The following is a 19,390-nucleotide window of genomic DNA, read 5'->3' as shown; positions in this document are numbered from 1 at the left end:
GAAATAATCAAATCACAAAATGTAAAATCGAATCACCTCCTTCGTTCTGCACAAAGAACTGCAGGAAAATGTGAATTGTGGTAACAATTAATTTAACTGAATGAAGTCTCAGAGCGAGTGATAAACCAAACTGCTGCAGCGTGAATACAAAGTGTTGAAGTTAATCTTGTCAGTGAGATACAGCGTTAACACCTGAACTACATGTTCAAACTTGAGTCTCCAAAAAGCTTTAAAAGGGATAGTTCAACATTTTGGCAAATTGGCCCATTGCCATAATTGCTATAGTTTTAGCAGTAGGTTCGTTACCTTAATTTTTCCGTGTAAGCTAATTTTAGAACGGCGGCGCGCAGCCGCAAGCTGCTCAGAGCTACGCTACGGAGGCTAATGGGATTTCTTGGCAACGCGCATCAGCGGTTTTGCAAGAATTTACCTTCAGGGACAATCTTTTTCAGCAAGCAGTCTCTGCATTTACGACTCTGTCTCGTAACATTGTGTTATCATCTCATAGCGTGGTGAATGTGCAAGTCACAACTTGTCCACCAGAGCATTTTGGAGTTGTTGGATTGTGTATTTGATGAGTTTCATGAGGGAAACCAAGAAATCCCATTAGCCTCCGTAGCGTAGCTCTGAGCAGCTCGCGGCTCTGCTCTGCTGTTCTAAAAATAGCTTGCACCAACAAATAAAGGTAACGAACCTACTGCTATGACTATAGCGATTATGGCAATAGGCCAATTTGCCAAAATGTTGAACTATCCCTTTAATTGTAGAATAATCTCCCTGTTGCACTGAAGTGAAATAAATGGGAGCCTGTCCCATCTGACACAGAGTGATGGTGGTGAACACCCTGGACAGGTGTCTGTCCTTCACACTGGAGGAAGGTGGAGTGGAAAACCTTGAGAGAACCCACACAGACACAGGAAGAAGATACAGAAAGGCCCCAGACATCAGGCCCCTAAATAATGATGATAATGATGAGAAAGAAGAAGTCTGAGGAAGGGAGGTCCTGCTCTCACTTGAGCGCAGCAACGGTTCCGCAGGATGAGAAGAGCTCATCCCTGGTCACAGCTGAGAGCATCATGACACACTGCATATCTGGTGTGGCGGCTGCTCAGCCACAGACTGGAAAGACCTACAAAGGGTGGTGAAGACTGACAGAGAAAATCATAGGGACTCCCCTTCCCTTCATCCAGGACATTGGGCATCAGGGACAACTAACATCCCCTGCATGGACAGTTCACTTTGCTGGCCTCTGGAAAGAAGTACCGTAGCCTTCCAACCAGAACAGCCAGGTTCATCCCCCATTCCATAAGATTGCTGAACTCAACCACCTTTTATGCAAACTGCACTTTATACCTTTTTCCCCTCTATTAATTCTATCTTTATTTGCACTAGTACATTCTTAACTTTAGTTTACTGTAAGTTTATTTTGGACATGTTAAAAGAAAATACAAAAATAATACAGTAATGGACAGACATAACAAATAAATACTTTGCAAAGACAACACAAGAAAAAAATAAAATAAAATAAAGATAATTTTTTTTGTTGTTTTTTTTCATATCCGAAAAGGAGTGGGAAGAAGTAAAATTTATTTATTCCCACTCCCTATTCATAAATTAGCTATCAAGCCTCCTTGATTATAATCTATACAATACATTAATTTATAAATGTATCTAGCTGGATTTATTCTGATATATCATCACTAATCTTTATCTCTCTAATATATAGGCATATACATATATAAAGACATATACAAAGACAAACTGAAGGTAAAACCAACAGAGCAACAAATAAACTAAGTGGGTAAATACCCAGATGGCTCTTCTCATACAATCAGCCATATGTGTGTGTTTTTTATGGCTTGTCACATGTGCTAAATTGTTAAAATCTGTCATTTTATGTGTGTTTCTATTTTTTGTCACACTATTTCATCAATAAATAAAAAAGATGAGGTTATTAGAGTTAAATGAGTTACTGTGTGATGCTGCTGATGCCAAACCAAAGCAACACGTGGAGCCACTTTAATAGAATCAGAGATGAAATCTGGTTGAGGTGAGTGACGTAACACTGTGTGCACAACTCTGTCCACGTGTGTATGTGTACGCATATTTTTGTTTCATTATAGTTAACTTGTTTTTTTGGCTTGTGTGTGTGTGTGTGTGTGTGTGTTCATCAGTCATGTGCACTCTCTACTCCCCGGACAGAAACAAAGTAAGCATGTTGATATCAAATTTTTTTTTTTTAATGCTGAAAATGAATGTCACATAGTCACAAACACAAACAGCTTTGAGCCATTGAGATGCCATTCTGTGATTGTGCCATGAATGATTTGTCACAGAAAACAAGACAAACAACAACTGTGCCCATCACAAACCCATGACCAGTATTATCAAGTACACCATCAAAACCCTCCTCCGGGGGGGAGAAATCTCACTCTGCTTTACATTCAACACTGTGCTGTGCCAAAAGACAAATGACGTCCACTTTCGCAAACAGGAAATAGCCTTCTGCTTGTGCGGGGGCCTCACATGATCTCGCTCAGATTCGCTAATTAGGGCCGGGCTGTGTGCTTACTGCATGCTGCTGTGGAGGGAAGCTGCAGGGAGCACCCAACGAAAAAACAAGAGAGGACATTGTCATCATGGGAATAGTAGTGGAGGACTCGATGTCCTCATACCTTTTCTTATTCAAGGCACAATTCACTGGCCTGTAATAAAGTACAACTGGTCACAAGTACAAGTGTGTAATTGCGTATTTTCACTTGAGAAGATTCAAAGCCTTTGAAAAAGGAAATTGTTGTCACTTCAAAGCTGTTTAGTTTTTTGGGAGGGAGCGGGGAGCACTGTTTTTTAATTTCCTCGCTACTGCTGATAATTTTGAGGCTGTGATTTAGCCGTGAACGTTAAATGTTTCATTTGGCCCAACTACTCAAAGCGCGGCGACTTGATGAGGCTTCAGTCCTCTCTTGGTTTGTCGGGGCAGAACACACACAGAAGGAATAAATATCTGCCCGCTGATGACAGCATGGCTTCGTGTTTCATGCTCTAAGTGCTATAATTTTCAAACAGTTTTGCTGGAGCCATGTCAACCTGGACAGAACCCATTAAGAAATTCACCCACACTCTGCAATTTCACATTTTAAGTGCTTTGTTTTCAGTGTCATATTTCAGGGCTGTGAGCTCCAAGAGCTCAAATCTGAACTCTTATTCAAAAAAACACGGGGCTATTTGGGACATGTTCATCTTCCTGAGAGTTCTGCTGGGTCCATATTTAGCCAAACACTGCTGATTTATTTCATGCTTGAAACTGATCACTCCTCCTCCTCCTTTTACTTGGGCACAAAGCAGTGTGATGAGGTATGAAAAGTTGTATAAATGTATTTTTTGGTTTCTGTTTAGTAATCTTTTTTAAAAATGTGTTTCTTAATGCTCTTCCTTTTTGCACGTTGAGGTTTGTCTTCCACCAAAAGCAAAATTCTTGTCACAACATTGAGATTAATATATGGCAGATTTACACATCGCAAAATGAGCCCTGATCTAAGGTCAGATTCGTTAACTTTAGAGCAACCTAAAGAAATCTAGGATGAGAAGGTGGATATTGAGTTTTTTGTTGTTGTTGTTGTTTTTTTTATTGACCCAGATCAGGGGTAAGAGCAAATGTCCCGCTTAAAAAGTGATACAACCCAAGCAACTGTGGATAGCAGGAATCAGGTTCGTTCACTTTCAGTTCAAGTCACTGGATGATGGAGCAGGAGAAGATCCTTTCATGCTTCTCTTCTAAGAAATGTGCATTTGATTGAAATTATTATTCCATCAATACAATTACATTGTAAGTTTAAAGTACACAGATCTTTTTGTTCTGCCTCATTTACTGACTGGCATAATGGGAAAAAAAGGTCGTATAGGCTACCAATGTTACATTATGTAATACATATTAGATACACTATATGGAATGTGTCTGTGAGGTAAGAGGAAAACAAAAAATAATTTCATTATTCTTTCCCCACAATAGTAATTTTGTAAAGTCTGAGAGAAATCCTTTTTAATTGATTCTTAATTGACTGAGATTAAATCGAATACTCTGTGAGGTTAGTTACTTTAGTGGGACTTCAGCCCATTGGTCCATTATAGGCCTACATCACACAGGAAGCGTTTGGTGTAGGTAGGCTACAATATGTTGTCTTGTAATACAGGTGGCTAGCATTATCCTAAAACTGTGAATACGAGAGGCTGAGAAAAGCTTGTGGCCAAATTTCTATGAAAAGGCTACAACACATTCCCTTTTCACAGCTAATCATGTGCCAAAAGCTAAATTGAATTCACTGAGAATGTGTCAGTTGCTCATTTACAGGACAATTACAAGTTGTCACGTTTGCACAAAAACTAGTTAGCGCTTAGCTGTGGATTTATGAGGAAGCAGGTAAAGTGTGCACAAAAAGAAAATTGTCCTTCACACCTAATACATCTAACACGTAGAGTGTGTAGAAATCTTGGTTGTTGAAATGCTAATTACTCAAATGAGGAAGCAAGAGACAACGTTCAGTTCCTAATTGGCTCCTTATTCAGTTACAGCTAATCTAATTCTGAACGTGGTGCCTCGATCCTCTGTCTGAAAAGGCCAACATCGATAGTTAGTGCATCTCTTTTGTTTACATGTCAGCTTCTAAGTGGTTGCGCTAATGGCTAATAGAGGCTAGAAGCTAGAAGTAGCCATTAGCTAGATGTGGAGAAAAACTCCTAGGAGAAATTATAACCACTGCTTGGATGAATTAAAGACTGAAAGAAGTGTGTATGAGGGCATGTTTCCAGTGTCATGACCTAGCATCGCAGCAGTAATGAACAAAAAGGCATACACAGCGAAGCTAGCTCCAGTGACTATCATGTGACCAATGGGCTGATTCCCAAACATTACTTTCACATTGTATTTTTTAGAATTTCGCACCAGAATAAGGCAGCCTGAATGCTATATCCAACATATTTGAGTACTGAAAAGCCTTTGAGGAACATTACATATTTTTCTTGAACTCTGACTTTAAACTTTAAAGATTAAAGTCACAATTCTAACCAAAACCTAATATATTTTTCCACAAATGGCATTACTCCTCTTCTTAAAGTAGAAGTCCATGTTAAAAAGATCTAATTTTTCGATCTGCTGAACTGAAGGTGAACTGAAGCCTGACCCTTGGGTGACATTTGAGCACTAGCAACTACTGCACCAATGATGGTCTGAAACTGCATACAGCCATTTTCTCACAGTAAAGCATCAACACAGATAGACAGACATTCACTTACCAAGAAAATCAGATGCAAATTCATGACATCAAAGATTAATCATTAAAAAACTCCAGCTTTTTCTCTTTCCAAAACAAAGTCACTTCATGTCTTGCTTAACATCATTCAGGGCTTTTAGTCCTCACATCACAACGCTTGTATAACCATACTGTATTTTTTCTTTTTTTTTTTTTTTTTTAAAAAGGGGATTTTTCAGTAGCAGTCTGTGACATGACCCACCCTCAAACTCATCCACCCTAGAATAAGCAGTTAAACGAACACTTGGTGCACAACGAAAGCAACATCAACAACATCGAAAACAATATGAGTGTGGGACTTCACACCGTGTCTTTAATCGTACAATTTCAGTATTTTACATTCCACATGTGGACATATTCCTGCAGGGATTGTCGTCTTTCTCCACCAAAGGGTGCTAGAATGAGCTGGGGTAGATTTCTGTGAGTGTATGTGTGGGTATAGGGAGGAGGGAGGTGCACGCTAAGAGGATAGTGTGAAATAAATAGAGAAGGTATCGGAGATGTAAGTTCAAAAGGAACAGGAGAGCAGGATGGGACGGAGTGGAGATGGAAGGACTGGGAGAGAGAGATGTGAGGGGGGAAAAAGATGTTTCCCTGGGTAAGTAAGAAAAGTTGTACAAATAGTTGGTTTGTGAAAAACAGGTTGCAAGAGAGTTAAACTGCTTTAGAGTGGCTGTTTTGAGTTTAGTGCCATGTTGCAGCGGCAGAGCTTAGCATCAAGTTCACATTTTAGTAGATTGTAAACGTAACATAACCCTAACTGTAATCTAAGAGACAGAGAGAGACAGAGAGAGAAAACACATTTCTGTGGTCACTGTGCAGAAAAGATAAAAAGACTTTTCAGCAGTTGGGTGAAGAAGTGTGGAGCGTGACGGGGTAGTAACACAGAGCACGACTTTTTAAAGTGCCTCAACTGGTGCTGCTTTTGTCAAACAGTGCTAGAAAAAAAAATATTGTTGACTCTGTGGCTTTTATTGGGAGGTATTTCAATTTGGCTTTAGTATATCACCACCCATGGCTAACATGCAGAAATAATGCATTATTTTATAATGAATCTAGATACACTGCCGGTCCAAGGTTTTATGACACCTCCAGTTTTCCAGTTGTTGCTGACAATTAGAGTGAAAAGAAAGAAAGAAAGAGAGAGAAAACAGATGAAAACTAAATTATTTGGGAAGTTTGCCTCAACACTGGTCTAGAAATTCCACTTCATCCCAAACCAGGTCCATGGGGTTTCAGTCTGGAGACCATGGTGGTCTTCATCCTCCATCTGGTTCTTCTAATGTTTTGCTGTAGGTTTCAAACCTCTGACCAACCATCTGTCTTCCTTTGTTACTTTCCCCACCAATCAATACACTGTCCAAGTCACAGTTTGTTTAACTGCTGCCTTTGACCAGGTATATGGTTTTATACCATGCATGGGCGAACTATTCCACAAAGGGCCGTGTGGCTGCTGGTTTTTGTTCCAACCAAGCAACAGCACACCAGACTTGACTAATTTAATCAGTCTTCAGACAGCTGATTGGTCAAACTGTGTGCTCTTGATTGGTTGGAACAAAAAACCTGCAGCCACACGGCCCATGTCTCCTTTGTCATCAACAAAAGGGTTCATTATTTGCTTTTGCTGCAGTAAATCTGGATGTGAACCAGTTTCTTGAGGTTTCGGCTTTTAACTTTAAACCTTTTAAGGTCATTCACTGGACCTGAGCTGCTGACATTTTCAATGTAAACTGGACGAATGGGAGCGTTCTAAAACCTTTGACCTCTGGAGTCGGCAGCACCGTATCATGTCAGGAAATAAAAAAGAGTCTCGTACTGTAACGTCTCCTCCCGTGAGTGCACCGGACAGACATGAAGTAGCCGTTAACCTTAGAAGAAGCACATCATGCCGTTTGTTTTGTCATGTGTGCCTGGTTATAAGATGTCCAAATTCAAACTAGTCAATTAAAACCTACACTACTAACAGACCAGGCTGCTCTCACCTGTTGTCTGAACATACAGCGGTAAGATAGCTAGTAGGTAAAACAGCTTTTCACTGACTGTTGGTCTGTCTGTCTGCGGTGCTGGTGCGACTGATCGTGACTGAAGGCAGTGTGCTCTGTGGTGCTGGTGTGCATTTATTTTTTTATCTTTTTTTTTTTTTTAAAGGACAGGGGAAGTGATCATTTGGCTGAGAGCGAGAGAGATAGATAGATAGATAGATAAATAGATAGAGGCTGTGCTGCCAGCTCAAATCTAAATCTCAGTTCATGTCAACTACGTGGACAAGACCTGAACTTGTCTTTGCACCAACAGATCTCTTGTTTTAAGGTACTTCTTGTGCTCTATGAAGTGATGCAGAGGTATGCGAGAGGTGGGTAAACTATCAAGGTTAATCGGTGATCACCACAAGGCAAACAAGCATCATAATACATTATGACGTCAGTTGAAAACAATTCATAAACATTACTTGACGGATATTAGTAGAGGTGGCTAAACTGAGTTCACGGACGCCCTCTGCTACATGACTGGTCGGACGCACTCACTCTCTGATTTGAGCTGGGAGCATTAATTCAGCCACTGATAGTTTATGCCACAGAGATGTAACATTTCTATTTGTATACTGCAGGGGCCTCCAACCTTTTTTCCTCTGAGAGCTACTCATGTTTTGTAACATAAATTCTTTACATTAGTAAAACAAAACTGTGTTTCCCACTCTTCGTGGAAATAGTATGTTTTAGCTTCTACCATACTGATAACTGGAATTATTACTTTCAGGTATTGTTCCTCCTCTATTAAATATGAAAGGAGGCTTATATCACAGGACATGTCTGTTCTGATGATACATGCACATAAACACGCTTCAACCAAGGTGGCGCCATAGGCAAGGAAAATCCTGGATCAAGTTTTCAAATGTATGTATGATTCATTAATCCTTTGGCGAGCTACTGGGAAAAGGGGCTGCGAGCTACTGGTAGCTCGTGAGCCACATGTTGGAGACCCCTGGTATACTGTATAGATATAAATATATATATACAACATGTATATCTGTGTATATCCTAACTGTAAAATGTGTATTTTCATTCCCGGCCTCTGTGAGGCACATGAACATGCCAGATTTACTGAGACAGTGCTTCCCTCTCTACCATCACCCGGTTGCAACATGGCTTTCATTCACAGTGATAGTGAGCAGAGTACGATACAAACACAGCAGAACCTGGAGACAGAGGGTGAGACACTGTACTGCTTGATCATCCTATTGCTGTGTGTGTGTGTGTGTGTGTGTGTTGCTGCTCTGTTTGTTTATATCCCTGTATAATCAGCTCTTATGGTTCTATTTAAATACCCTGCCACATCGATTAGGAACACTGAGAGTGGCGGCACCCATAGGCGTATGTCACAGTCCTTATTGGTTTCAACAGGTATACGGGAGATGAGATAATGGACCGTGTGTTTTTAAAAATGTTTGTGTGTGTGTGTGTGTGACATATTCTAGAGAATATTATTAAGACTCCTAAAGACAGGGAGGGGCAGGAGAGATGTAGGGGAGGGGATAAAGGAAGGGTTCAGGTCTACTAAGGGATACAGACATTGTGGTTTTTAGTGCAACAGAAAAAAACCTGATAGTTATTTGTAGTGGATGGCAAGTTGGGATGTGGTTGGTGGAGTTTATTTCAGCAGTGGTTAATTCATAGAAAGTCTCTGGGATAGGACAGTTGCTCTGAAAGTCTTTTTAAATGGCTCGGTGTCCGTTTCCGCTGCGTCGGTCGGCGAGGGAAGGATCTGGAGATGAAGTGTGGAGCGAGAGAGGGTCTGTTTTTAATGTGGTGGTTCGCCACTGGCTTGGCCTGAGTCACATCGCTACCCCACCACAGTTGTTTGCTCGCTCTTTTTTTAATTTCCTTCCTTCCCTTCAGCCAGGATGAAACCATATCCACAGGCAAATAACTGCTGACTCACTCGTTGTTTCTTTACCTCCCAGCCACCACCCACGTCAGTCCGTTGGCCTGAGCCAATCGGGCCAAAATGGCTTCAGCTGCAGTTCAGTCGGCGCACTGCAATGTCACAAATTCACCCCCTGCCTTTTTTCGTCGTGTCACTTTCACGTTCCTTAATAAAAACAGACTCAAAAGCGACTGTTGGTCCCATGTGGTGTGTGATAAAAATGACAAAAAAACAGAAGAAAAAAAAAAGGAGGGGTGAGGGAAAGAGAAAATTACAAAGTCTGCCATGTCAGCTGTCAAATGTAGATCCATGGTCCGTTTAAAAAGACCTGTTGTACACTGCCGGTGGAGCAGCACACACACAGTGGGTCCGATGTTGGCAACTCATCTGTGCACTACATGTACTCATGTGGACGGGTGACAAATTAAAAGGAAAACCAGCTGTAGTGTCTCGGAGCAGCTTTGGCGCTGCTTGGCAATTTATTATTCTACACAAGGCTGGTGCAGAGAGCTGTCAGTCCAACACGTCAGCCCAGAACCTCCCGCAGGTTGAGGTCTGATGACTTTTTCAGAGTCAGCTCTACTTGCTGCTCCTTACTGAAGCGTGACACAGTTGAAAGGTCTTTGTGACAGAAGCTCTGGCCCCAACAATGAACCCGCTTTTAAAGGAGACATATTCTGCCCCCTTTCCACAAATTAAAATAGTCCCCAGGTCTGTGACATGCTTTGGTCAAAATACCCGAAGCATCAAACATCACAGCTCTTTTCATCCTCTCTAAACAGCCCTGTTCAGAACGGCTGGTTTCCGAGCCTGTCCCTTTAAATGCAAATGAACAACTGCTTCCCTTCTACTGATACCAGGTAGGGGTGGGGTTATGCAAATTCGAGTCCTAGCCACATTACTGGAAGACATCTGAGGGAACAACTCATAAAACCACATGGATTTCAACTTGGGAGCCTGAAAATTACAGATTTATTTGTCAATTCTCACATCTTGGGGGCCGGAAGGCAAGACAAACACCTAAATATATGTTAAAGAGCCTTCAAAAAGTGATATTCAATTCAATTCAGAGCACCTGTGCACATTTCTTATGCTTCTTCACTTGTGTTTTTTTGAGGATTCCCTTAAATTCGTCACCCGTCTCTTACATGTCTGTGTACGTGTGCATGTTACATGTTTTAATGTTGCAGACCAGAGGAGGGGGGGGGGCAGCTGCACTGAGATGAGAGGTGAGGTAGAATCTGTCAGTTTCAGGCGGGACTTGAGACAAGGTACGGGTCTGACAGGGGGAGGCCTGCCCTCCCACCACTACCATCTGCAAGCACTGGACCTATCACGAGACAGCAGGGAGGGGAGGGGGGCGGGGGAGGGGTGTGGTACGGTTAAAGGGGCGGGGCTCCGATGAAAAGATGCATAAGCGCACACTTGCGCGAGCACACGCACTCACTCACGCATACACACACACACACACACACACATGCGGAGGCAGGAAGTGTGGTGCAGCCCAGTGGTTATTCAAGAGGAAGGTGAGATGATGATGATGATGATGAGGAAGCAACTGAGGTAATACATGAAAAAAACAACAACAACAACTGAATGGTGTATGTCTGTAATGTGCATGTTTGTGTGTGAGGTACTGAAAACAAGAGGTATGTGTCAGAGAGGTATTCTAGCTATATAGATATATATATGAATATACATACATTTTATAATAATTATATATCTTTTTAAGTATAGTGGGTGAAACTGCAAAATAAAACACTGGGAACACTTTGTATGTAGTCTGGAGACATAACTTACTTTCATGAGTTCAAATCTCAGGTATAATTTGTTCTGAGGTGTCTGTGAACAAACTGAATGGGAAAACAAACTTTAACTCCTAGTTAACACTGTTAAATCGTGATTTCTCCACTCTGAGTTTTTATTTAAGCTCTGTTTTGGTCTCCACCAACATCTGGAATGAGCTCTAGTGGCCTCTTTTACATTTAGGTTTGAGTTTTTGTTAACATGAATATTTTGTTTTTAATTTAAATTGATTTAACTTGACTTTAGCTTGATTGGATAAATTGTTACATCCACCAAATTAAATTTTTTTGTGTTCATCGTAACACACTAACATTTGCAAATGAGTTCCAGACACGTAGCACAGCTGAGGCTAATGGGAATTAGTTCAGATGGTATTTCACTGTATTTTAAGATTAAAAGGCAACTAATCTGATGGTTGCTCCTCTACTTTCCTGCCAAGAGTTAGCTGATAGCTTAGCCTAGCTTAGCTTAGCACAAAGTCTGGAGGCAGTGAGAAACGCTCCAGTGTTTGTGCTAAGCTAAGCTAACTGCTGCTAACATTCATTGAATGTCGTTCATATTTTTTGGGAACAATAAGTTTACAAATGATGAATGTGAACACGTGCTACGTTCACATTGGCAATGCCGGTTTGGACAGTGTTACGTCTCCATGGACACGGCCCAGCGTCAACAGTGTGTTGCTGCAGTGCAGACACATGTACTGCTGATGACAGCGATTTTAGAAACCACCGATTTTATGCAAATTGTGCCCGTCTGCCATGAACTGAACTTTGAACCACTTCTTTTTTTACTTTGGTTCAATAATAAACAAACATTATAAGATTTTTAAACAGTGTTTTGATGCTGTAGCTTCACTCCCTGATCAGTCTGTTCACAGAAAGTTCACACACTCTTATATTATATTAACTCCTCATTGATTTACTGTACATATGAGACTTAATAATGCACGGCTCAACTGTTGTGTCACATGGGCCAGTGTGTAGGCCTATAAATAATACATTAAAGACCTCATACAAAGTGTTTCCGTGGTAACCTCTAACATTAGCTGAGAGTTAAACAGGTAAGTGAGCGTGGGTTGTCATTAGACTCCCACCGCCCACACAATAAATGAGAAAATACATTTCACACGGTATGAGGTAAGAGTGTAGGGGTGTGTTTATGTGCACGTACTTTGTGTGTATGTGTGTGTGTGTAGTTCAGACAGATAGAGATATAGAGGTCAGTACGTGAGGGAGGTAGGTTGACAAACACTCACAGGGCCTCGGCAGACTGAGGGGATGGGATGGAGGTCGCTCATCGTTGCAGTTAAAGAGATGTAAATCGAGGGGGGAGGGGGGGAGGAAGGGGAGGGGGGGCTGTGTGAGGAGCTAATGGTCAGGTCCCAGAGATTAAAACCAAACAAACAAACAAAGAAAAAAAACAACAACACTTTTCTCAGATGAAAGGTGGATGTGGATGGAGACGAGCGGTAACCGAGCTCCTCAGGTCGCGTTAGTGGCAGGACCAGAGTACAGCTGTTTGTCCATTCAGGTGAAAAAGGAGTCAATGTGATGAGATTTTGCGTTTGCATAAAGATATACTGTAAGTTCATGGCAGTATGTTTGCAATTTCAATCTGTGATTATCTGCGATTGTGTGTTTCTCTGTGAACGACAAAGAGCACAGCCAGATTGTCAGTGTGTTTCTCCCTGGTGATGTGGATGTGTGTGTGTGTGTGTTTGCTGGTGGCAGGTGGTGGGTCTCGTGGGTGTTTTGATAAAAAAAAAAGGATAAAAAAAAACAACAACAAAGTTTTCGAGGGGCAAGTTCCCATACTCCCACTTGTCCTTCCCACACACCTCCTCTCTGCTGTCAAGGCCACCCCGTATGTCTCGCCTTGTGTTGTCCAAGGGTTCTTTTTTTTCAGAGGGGTGCCGTGAAAAAAAAAAAATCACACTTCCTGGTCCTCGAAGACCTCCAGGAAGAGAGGGGGAAACAGTTCGTTGGGACACTCCACCTTCATGTGGAGGAAGCGGCTGGCGTGGCACGCCCCGATCATGCGCAGGTCCGTCACCTTCATCAGCAGCTTGGGCCAGAAGTGAGGAATGTTGTGCTTGCGGTAGTTGATGTAGTGCTCGAACGCCAGCAGGTACGCCTCCTGGCACTGCTCGATTTTGTCCACACTGGTCAACCCTGAGCGGTCTGGGTGATAGACACACAATTACATTTGGTACATATGACCCATTATGTCAATGTCAATGTAGAACATAAAACAAAGAACCAAGTTCTGTATTAGATATCCAAACTGCAGAGGCAGGTTTCCATTCCCCAGTTTTTAAATTTTAAAGGGATAGTTCAACGTTTTGGCAAATTGGCCCATTATCATAATCCCTACAGTTTTAGGAGTAGGTTTGTTACCTTTAAACCAACACTAAGGAACTTTTCAACCTTCATATAATATTTTCATAACTTTTGTGATGATACATCGACTTACAACAAGTTGAATGACACCTCTGTCATGGTCTGAGGGGGTCTGTATCTCTTTCTCTGGCACTAAGCAGCTTTGAGGAGCATGGTAGGAACCCGGCTCTCACTTTACTTTCACTTTCACTTTTGCGAGTCACAACAAGGAGGGAACAGGCAAAACAGCACTTTAGCAATGGATTATGTTTGTGTTTTCACTTTGAAATGATCCACTGGAAACAGAAACTTAGTTTTGATGTCTTCTGTTAATTTTAATGCAGGATATTTACAGGGCTTCACGCTAGTGTTCATGGGAAATGGAGTCTTCCTTCAGGCAAAACACTACCGCTTTGGTCCACAGGCACCGCCAAACTCAACCAAAACTGAAAGTTCTTTAGTACTGCTTTAATTGTCGGTGCAAGCTTTTTTTAGAACGGCGGAGCAGAGCCATGAGCTGCTCAGAGCTACGCTACGGAGGCTCATGGGATTTCTTGGTTTCTCTCATCAAACTCATCAAATACACAATTCAACAACTCCAAAACGCTCTGGTGGACAAATTGTGACCTGCACATTCACCACGCTATGAGATATGAGACAGTTGTTTTCAAGGCAAATTCAATTCCCGTCAGGAGCAGTTTTTCAGCAAGCACTCTCTGCATTAACCTCAAAAACAACTCTGTCTCGTAACATTCCGTTATTATCTCATAGCGTGGTGAATGTGCAGGTCACAACTTGTCCACGAGAGCGTTTTGGAGTTGTTGGATTGTGTATTTGATGAGTTTGATGAGGAAACCAAGAAATCCCATTAGCCTCTGTAGCGTAGCTCTGAGCAGCTCACAGCTCTGCTCCGCCGTTCTAAGAATAGCTTGCATCGACAAATAAAGGTAACGAACCTACTCCTAAAACTATAGGGATTATGGCAACTTTTCCAATTAAAAAAAAAACAAAAACATCTAAAATATTCCTATTAATAAAGCCCTTTTTATATGATCATATTATATTCTCCTTATATACATAACTGTGTTGTATGCACTATTATGCTGATGGACTCTATTTATTTTATTGTCCATTGATGTATATGTATTTGCTCGTGCTGAATTATCTATTGTGTTGTGCTATGATGTCACTGCAGGTGCGGGTTCTGATTGGCCCATGTGGTCCTTGCAGGGTATTTAAACTGCCTCCTCTTCTCACACCGTAACATAGCCTGACGAAGGTGTAGTGACTGAAACGTTGTACTTCTTTCATTAAAGTATAATGCAAATTAAGACAGTGTGCAGGAGCCGCCTTTGATTCATTCCCCAGTTAAAAAATTTGAGCTAAATTTCTCTTTGAACTTTCAGGTTTTATGTGTGGATGAGATGGGAAAATGTTGGGGTATTTATAAGAGCAAAGCAACACGGACTCAGATCATAAATTAGTCACGATCCAGATGAATTTGACTTAAATGTCAGTAAACAAGGCTACCACCATCTCACAGAGACACTGTGTTGTGGTGGATGGAAAATACTTTTATTTGGATTTTATTTTATAAAATGGTGTAACCTGTACATGTGTCTACTTTATGTTTAGTTAAGTTTGTGCTGAATTTGGATGGAGACTTATGGCGCATTTCCACTAGCACGGCTCGGCTCGATACGGCTCGGCACGGCACGGCACGGCTCGGTTTGGTTGTGTTTCCATTACAACTGAGTATCACTAGTGCCGCCGTGACGTCATTTACACGGCGCCGAGCAACGCTCTAAACTCTGTAAATATATAACTTTAGCAACATTTGAAACATTTTCAGGCGAGAAAGTAGTCGTTTAGATCCCCAACGTGTTGAAAATATGACAAAATACCAGCTGTTTACAATTTTGTTTCAACGAAGTCGGCGTTACTAAAGCTAGCCGTAGTGAGCAACGCACTTCCGGTTATTTTCACAAAATAAAATACCCGTTGCCTTTTATCATAAGGAAAGCCATTACGATAGAATTGGTGCTTTTACTTTGTAAACAGGAAGTGAACCTACCCTCGCTGTAGCTAGCTTTAAACCGCCGTTTTGACTGCTCTCGTCCCGTTAACGGCATTTAACCGTTCAACATGCCTTACCGGAGAGTCTTGCCAGCTCTGAGATCGGCCTGGTTCATTGTAAAACATTTATTTATTGATGTAATGTGGTGTTTTCTGTGCGTACAGACCCCAAGGCAGTGCTGCTCTTCTGTCTAACCACAAACAAACTTCTGCTACAGCCACAATTGTTAGATTTCATCAATGAGACCAACATTTAAGAGTTTAACCAGCCGGTGGTAAACCTCTAAAAAGCCATCGGGAAAGTTAATTAGCAGTCTGTTCTCCTCGGGGTGACGGTGGTAGGCTGGCCGGCGGAGCACGTCAGGAGCCGGGCTGCTGCCTCTGTGATGTCGCGGTCGCTGCTCGGACCTGGAGCTTCACTTCTCCGAAAAACATCGGGGCAAACTTCTAAACAGCCGTCGTTTGGATAAACTAACCGCACATGGGGATCTAAACAGTTACTTTCTCGCATGAAAAAATATTAAAACTTAATAAAGTCACGTAATAACAGAGCCAGTCTAAATATTAGAAATTCTCTGGTAATAACAGCTTCAGCAGGAACATTTCTGTTGTCGGTCGTCGCTTCCAGTGACGACACTCATCGGCCAATCAGTGGAAGGCAGTCGGCTGACGTCACGTTTTAGTAACGCTTCGGCTCGCTTGGAACCAGGGCTGAGGTGATACCAAAAGTGTACCTGGTTGCAGGTACTACGTGCTAGTGGAAACACGCAAATAGCGCGCCGAGCCGAGCCGTACCGAGCCGAGCCGTGCTAGTGGAAATGCGCCATTAGTCAGCATCCTTGACCACTTAGAAACAGATGACCTAGACACATCTTTTTGTAATTACCTTATATGAAGTGTAATAAGTCAATAAATGAAGAAATAAAGTCAGGTAAATAAACTTGACTTTATTCATTGTATTTCAGACTGGAACCTGGATTAAGCACATTCCTGATCCAGGTGCTGGATGTCTATTGAAGGTCTGCAGAGAAACTTTAAATTTGTAATTCAAACAGATATTGTGATAATTTTAAACGTAGTAATTAGAAACAAAAAAAATGCCCTGACAAATTTTAACTCAATATCAAGAGTAAAATTTGAATTTGATTCAATGCTTTTATTTTTTCAGATGAATTAAAGCTCCTCCAGAGCAGCAGAAGAAATACTGATCTACATGTGAACAACAGTGGGAGTCGCCTTTAATGTGACTCCTTGTTCTTATGCAAATTCCCCATGTTTATATGGGAAGGTGAATAAAGTGGTGCAATAAAGCTTCCACTTGTATTATTCATGTATTAGTTGGATTTTTTCTTTTTTTTTGACTGCTTTACTGTTAACAGTGTCTTTCATTCTTTAGATAGTGGGAAAACAGATTAAGTCCTCTGCTGTAAAGAAATAAAGAATAATAAAAATAAGAATTCGGAAAACATACTAAAATTAAATCTTCTGATTTTTCAAACACTAGAAGAAACAGCATCATAATAATTAAATCAGTTTAAATATGATGATGACATGTACAGTATCAAGGTCTTATCTTATTCCTCACCTGAGCTCATGAGCAGCACGGCCTGCATCAGCGCCACCTCCGAGTCGTCCAGGTTAAACTGAGCCAGGCTCTTGCCCAGGTCAAAGATGGCGTCCGACACCACTCCCAGACCTCCGTTCTTCAGCTGCTCACGTTTCACCGCCATCTCGCCGTTCAGCGTCAGCGTCTCGCTCTCGGGGTCGTAGCGCACGGCGGCACGCAGCGACATGATCTCCATGCAGCAGCCCTTCAGCAAGATGATCTGGTCCTCACAAGGCAGCTGGAGGAAAAACCATGGCAACATGTCAAGTCATGTGATGAGGTCTTCCAAAGAATTTCAAACAAAAAACTATAAAACTAAATTTTAAAAAATCTACTCTCAAAATGACTACTAGAAAGGTAAGGCAGATTATGGCTGGTAGTAGTACAGCACTGATAATAATTATACATAAACAATTGAACCAATGAAGCTATGAGTGGCAATATACTATGTCTATGTGTTGATAATACCTATTAAAGCTGCACTAATCAATATTCAATTAATTTAAAAGGCGTTGCCCATGATTTTGAATCACCACCTGACTGAACAAGCAGGACTTATTTATTTATTTATGGTATAAATTATTATCTAACCTTGCTTTTTATTGAGTTTTTATATATTTGGCTTTTGCTGAACCTTGAGCACTTTTTTTAAAGAGCCTTGAGCACTTTTTAGCATGCTCTCTGGTGCGTTATGTTGTATGGTGTTGCATGTGTCCTGAGGTCTGTGTGTATGTTTGTTTGGACAAACAACTCACCGCAAAGCAAATCTGCCTACGGGCATTAATACAGTAACCTGGACCTGAACCTGACTCTGCAGTTCCCCTCAGCAGGACTGTTGTATAGGGGAGAAAGGTGATGGTAATTCTAGGGGCCCAGCGCCCAGTAGGGCCCACAAAAAACCCCAGTAGTTTAATCTTTGTGTGACTGAATTATTCTGCATATGGTCCTGACTAATAGTAATGCTGCATTAGCATCAAAACAAAGTAAATAAAAAATGATAATACGTAGTCTAAGAAAAAAAGTGGAAAAGTCAGGGGACAGGGGCCCACTTTAGTATTCTTTCAGGGGGCCCAGAATTCCTAGCAACGGCCCTGCCCCTCAGCTCAGTGTTTTAGCATCTTTCTCTCTTACTGACGGCACATTTCAATGAAAACTCTGATGAACATAATGTGGACACGATCATCACTCTGAGTGAACGCTAATACCGCTCTGCTAACGCTAGTGAATGTGTTAATAAGATAAGAAGACTTTATTAAACAAATTAGAAACACAATTTGGCACCTTGACAGTCAGCAGACAACAACAACTGGATGCAACCAGCACTAAAACAAATAGATAAACAAATACAACAACACAATATCACACATAGGGCTCTATTTTCGTAAACTAGCGCAGGCGCAGCGGATCAGGCCTGCGCCTCGCCTTCGCTTCGCCAACGAGGCGTGTCCAGGAGCAGTTTGCAATTTTCCTTCGAAGCGCAGCGGGGCGCATCCCGCCTACTTCCCTCCCACCGGCGCAAATGGCATAGAGGGAGGAGAGAAGGCGTGGAGTGGGTTTGACACAGCCGAGTCAGATCTTCACCAATCAAATGTGCTCCTCTCCTCGCCTTTAAATCCGCCGCGTGCGCCAGGCGCACGTTTGATTTCACCGTGGAAGAGGGAGGCAATTGACTTGGCGCGCACACAGGTTTCCACAGTTCCAGGCACATTTAAATGCGATTAATAATCACAATAACCCCTATTTATTTTATCTGAATCAGCACATACACGTATATCTATATCGATTGTCCCTCACACTGATGACAGATCAAAGGCTGTCGGCACGCGTAATGGAAACTCAGCCTGACTGAATTAACACAGATGAAAGATGAGGATGGATTACTGCTGTGTTGACACTACACACTGTGCCATTGCGATGATCTGCTATATTTATTTATTTACTTATTGATTTATTGAGCCGCATCGTCACGTGACCATAACAAATAAAACTGAAAACAAATAAACTATCATCTCTCACAGCAAGTGAGACGGGAGGAAACTGATGTTCTGGTCCGGTCCAAGCTGGCAGTGTCCGGTCGCGCGAACAGACCTCACGGGCTGATGATGCAAAAGTAGTCTGGGAGGGAAGAGGTTATGATGTTATCCAGGTTTGCTCTGACATATTGAGAGCTGTTGCCCAGTAAAAAAACAAACACACACACACATAAAGACACTCATATTTAGTAACCTACTATTTAAACCCGTGTGCACAGATCACAAAATAAACAAACAGCTGTGCGTAAAGGAGGCATCACG

The 19,390-nt window shown here is 41.8% G+C and overlaps 1 protein-coding gene across 4 annotated transcripts in view; it reads right to left on the bottom strand.

Annotated features, from left to right (window-relative positions):
• Positions 1-10,733: 10,733 nt before the first annotated feature.
• The window catches only part of LOC146983484 (thyroid hormone receptor alpha), a 128,736-nt gene continuing 120,079 nt past the window's right edge, over positions 10,734-19,390 (bottom strand). Inside the window, exons 8-9 of one of the 4 annotated variants that reach the window (XM_085785098.1) lie at positions 17,076-17,334; positions 10,734-13,216 (exon numbers count right to left, since the gene is read on the bottom strand). In XM_085785098.1, coding sequence (XP_085641224.1) covers positions 12,966-13,216; positions 17,076-17,334 — 510 coding nt within the window. In that variant the 3' untranslated portion in view covers positions 10,734-12,965. The remainder of the gene's footprint in view (positions 13,217-17,075; positions 17,335-19,390) is intronic. The other 3 variants (XM_085785101.1, XM_085785099.1, XM_085785100.1) reach the window with 3 other exon arrangements.

This window comes from Trachurus japonicus, chromosome 8 (assembly GCF_045865225.1).
Source record: "Trachurus japonicus isolate A0001 chromosome 8, Traja_1.0".
Lineage (NCBI taxonomy): Eukaryota > Metazoa > Chordata > Actinopteri > Carangiformes > Carangidae > Trachurus > Trachurus japonicus.
Note: the sequence above shows the minus strand (reverse complement) of the source record. Positions and strands in the feature narration are given on the sequence as shown.